The 3801-nt window shown below is 42.9% G+C and overlaps 1 gene segment (V, D, J or C); it reads left to right on the top strand.

Annotated features, from left to right (window-relative positions):
- Window positions 1-424: 424 nt before the first annotated feature.
- Window positions 425-2450, top strand: LOC141500209 (Ig heavy chain V region 914-like). The segment is given in 2 exon segments: window positions 425-556; window positions 836-2450. Coding segments are annotated over 2 exon segments (411 nt in total).
- The last annotated feature ends 1351 nt before the right edge of the window (window positions 2451-3801 follow it).

Genomic DNA, 3801 nt, shown 5'->3' with positions numbered 1-3801 from the left:
TGAGAATCTAGAATAGCTATTGAACCTGTGGGGATAATGGTCTGGTGCTGCCCCTGAAGAGCTAGTGCAGTGGGGGGGGGGGGGTCTGGGGGTAAAGCAAAGGCATCTAAGAATAGAAAGGCCAGACCTACCTTCTAATCTGTGCTGAGTTGGACTGTATGGCTACAGTGTTCACCTCAAGATGCTGACTGCCCCCATACTTCAGGACCCTTGCTGCAGACTCTGTATTAAAACTTAATGTCAGTGGGGCTAGAAATTAGCTCTAAAATCACAATTATTCTGTACTAAATCTCTTTTTCAATCCAGACTGCATCTGTCTGCCTCATGCTCCACCCCCTCTCATCTCCTACAGGATGGGAGATGGGCAGACCTCACTGCTCTCAGCTGACTTCTTAAAAACATTTCCCTCAGGGCAGAACTCCTATATATACCTAGGTTATCAGGCCTGGACCACAGTTGCAGATCAGGTCCTGCAGGTTTAGCAGCATGTCTGCCAGGACCCTCACCACAGTTGCCAGGATTTATCTCCTGGGGATGCTCCTCTCCATTCTCCCAGGTATCTGTTCTGTCCATACTACTTCTTTCCTCTTCCTCACTCTCTGAATGGGGTTGAGACTCTAATTAGCTTCTAGATGCCTCTATCTCCAACCTGTTCTCTCTTCTCTGGAGGTAAGGGGCCACAAAGCTTTGCTTCTTCTTGATCTCCTCTCCTTGGTAAACTGGGTTGGGATTGGAATCTCTAATTAGCAGCCAGGTATCCATTCCAGGGTCCCTAAGTGCCCTTTCCCATGGAGGCTTTGTATAGGATTTCATCTTCTTGATATGTCCTTTGCAGGTTCCTGGACCCAAGTTCTACTCAAGGAAACAGGAGGCAAGGTGACATATGAGGGCCAGTCTGTGACCCTGACCTGCAGTGCCTCTGGCTTTAATTTCAGGGAGTATGCCATGTCTTGGCACCGGAATCCAACTGGGAACCACAGGGAACTCGTGGCGAGCATCAGTCCCAAAACTGGCAGTGATAAAGAGTACAGCTCCCAAGTTAAGGGCAGGGCTTCCATCACCAGGGACAATGGGGCCAAAACTGTCACTCTGAAATTGGACCACCTACGAAAGGAGGACTCTGGCAAATACTATTGTGCAAGACTCACTCTGCTGGGGTCCAGGAAGAGGCCTTGACAAAAACTTGGGATTAGAGACCCAGATGCTGCTACTGTGCTGTGTTGTATTTTTTGTCTGTGTGTTGGTAGCAGAAGGGGAAAATGGGAAAAACAGATTATATGTGTGTATGCTAAAGTAAAAGAGAGCTTTTCTCCCTGTCTCCATTGTTCCTCCACACTCTTGTGACTCTAGCCACTGCTTCACCCTCAGCTGATGACCTCTTCTATCTTTCTTCACGGTGCCAGGTGGTCACATCTCCTGGAGTCAGGTTCCCAGTTGCTGACTCCTAGGAAAACAATCAGTGACTGGGAGCAGGTAGAATTCACATGAACTGCTGTGAGAACACAACTTTTCTGCCATATACCTGGTCCTGGATTGGTTCAATTTGGAGACAAGCAGGAGGAGTGAGCCCAGGATCCATTCAGGGGAACTCTTAGCAGACTCTTAGTCTGGGGGACTCTCCCACTGAGGAGCTCAAATTCTTAACTCTAAGCAACACAAAAATAATTGCTATATTCCTGCCTGCAGGAAGCTTTGTCCTGAGATAGGAGATATAAGTATATATGTCCATTTTACAGATGAGAAACTGGTTTACACAAGGGAAAGATTTGATGAAGTCACCAAACTTAGACAGTAGAGATTCTGTCCCTGAATCTCCTACCTGTAGTCCTTATAACTTGGGTCTCAGACCAGGTCTAGACAACACATTGATCATTTGTTGGCTTGTAAGATCTCAGGAATCCTCCTTTTCAAGTTCTGTCAATCTCTAATTTGAATCTGGAGAGGGAAAGGTTCCATAGATGCTGTCAAGGACATAGCCTTTTAAAATTTTGTGTTGTAATTTTGTCACTCTGTGTTCCAGACCTTGGACAGTTCTACAGTCCAGCATGCTATATAAGACCTGGAAACAAGGAGGAGTAAAAGGAAAGATTCCCAGAGCCGCTTGACCCTTGCAGATGTGCTTCTTCAGGACATCAAGATCCCCCAAGTCTCTCCTAATTATCTTCTATCCCTCTGCCAAGATCTGTCACATTCTGAACATGCCATATGATTAGGGCCAACCATATAATAGCATCAGGGAAAACTCCTTGCAGCCTTTCTGTTAGTTTCAGAAATCAGTGGTGTAGATTGTAGAAGAATGATTGGTAACCCTCTTCAGGGTTATTGGTAGCAGTTATGGCCCCCTTGATCCCACAGCCCAGCTCTAAACTCTTGCTTTACTACCTACCACCTATGAACCAAGAATTCCTTTCTTTATTTTTAGACTTTTATTTTTCCCCCAGTAATATGTAAAAGCAACTTTTAATATTAATTTTTAAATTTTCATTTCATTTAAAATGTTGTTTCAAATTCTCTACCTTCCTTACTCTCTCATTTACAAGATAAGCAATTTGATAAAGGCTTTACATGTGCAGTCATGCAAAACATTTTCATAATAATTTCAAAGAAGCCCCTTGGGTGATAGGAGGGAAGGGAAAGGGACATTACTCTGACTCTTGGAGGATAAAAAGGGATAAATACTGATTTAAATGGGAATTGAAGGAGCAAAAAAACCCTTAAAGGCAGTTTCCCAAACCAACATCCCAAAGATCTAGATTATTTATTTTACTCATGTCTCCCAAATCTGTAACAGCTACTTTAGGATAATGACTAAACTCTATAGGTTAGTTTAGAAAAATCATCTGGGGGCAGCTAGGTGGTGCAGTGGATAGAGCACTGGCCCTGGAGTTAGGAAGACCTGAGTTCAAATGTGACCTCAGACACTTAATAATACCTAGCTGTGTGACCTTGGGCAAGTCACTTAACCCCCTTGCCTTGCAAAAAAAAAAAACTAAACTAGAAAAGTAATATGTAAGTTTTTCCCTCTCTAGCCTTCTTACTTATAGGTCTTCTTTCCAGACTCTCAGCTCCAGTTCAATGAGATAGATCGCTAACCCCCTAACCCATTTGTGAATAATCCCACAGTTCTTATCCTACCTTGAATGACCTCCTATTACCTCCCTCTCCTATCTACCATTGCATCTTCAAGTCTTACTTAAATCACATTTACTCTGGCAGATCTTTACTGATGAGTTTAGCTCATCCTGATTGTTCCAGTCTCCAAACTTATAACTCTCTTCCTTATGATGCTGTCCTCTATATATTCTAATACTGCTCCCATTGTGCCCATTTCATTATAAAGAAGGAATTATCTCCTATAAACTGAACATGGAACTCTGGAATGACCAGAGACTCAGTAACAGCACGGAAGGGAGTGTGAACCATGAGGACCTTGTACAAAGAAATATAATGTAGCACTTCATTCCCACATTCTCTCCACTTCCAAGATCTTCACCTTAATGCAGATTTCCCTGATTCACATGGATTGTTACAATGTCCTCCATCTATCTCCCTGACTTAGATTCATTCCATGACAATCCATTCAACATAAACTATGACCTTCTCTCATCTGATTTCCCCTTCCTCAATATTCATGCTCTCTTAAGACCCTTATCTCTTTCTGCCTTGTATTTTAATTTTATTTAACCCATGTCTTATTCCCTCAAATGAGCTACTGGAAGGCAGAGACAAAGTCTAATTCATTTTTGGATCTTCTTCCAGTATCTAACATTTAAGGCTTTGCAAATATGAAAAGTATACTTA

This window comes from Macrotis lagotis, chromosome X (genome assembly GCF_037893015.1).
Source record: "Macrotis lagotis isolate mMagLag1 chromosome X, bilby.v1.9.chrom.fasta, whole genome shotgun sequence".
Classification (NCBI taxonomy): Eukaryota; Metazoa; Chordata; class Mammalia; order Peramelemorphia; family Peramelidae; genus Macrotis; species Macrotis lagotis.
This window is presented reverse-complemented; position numbering and strand designations above follow the sequence as displayed.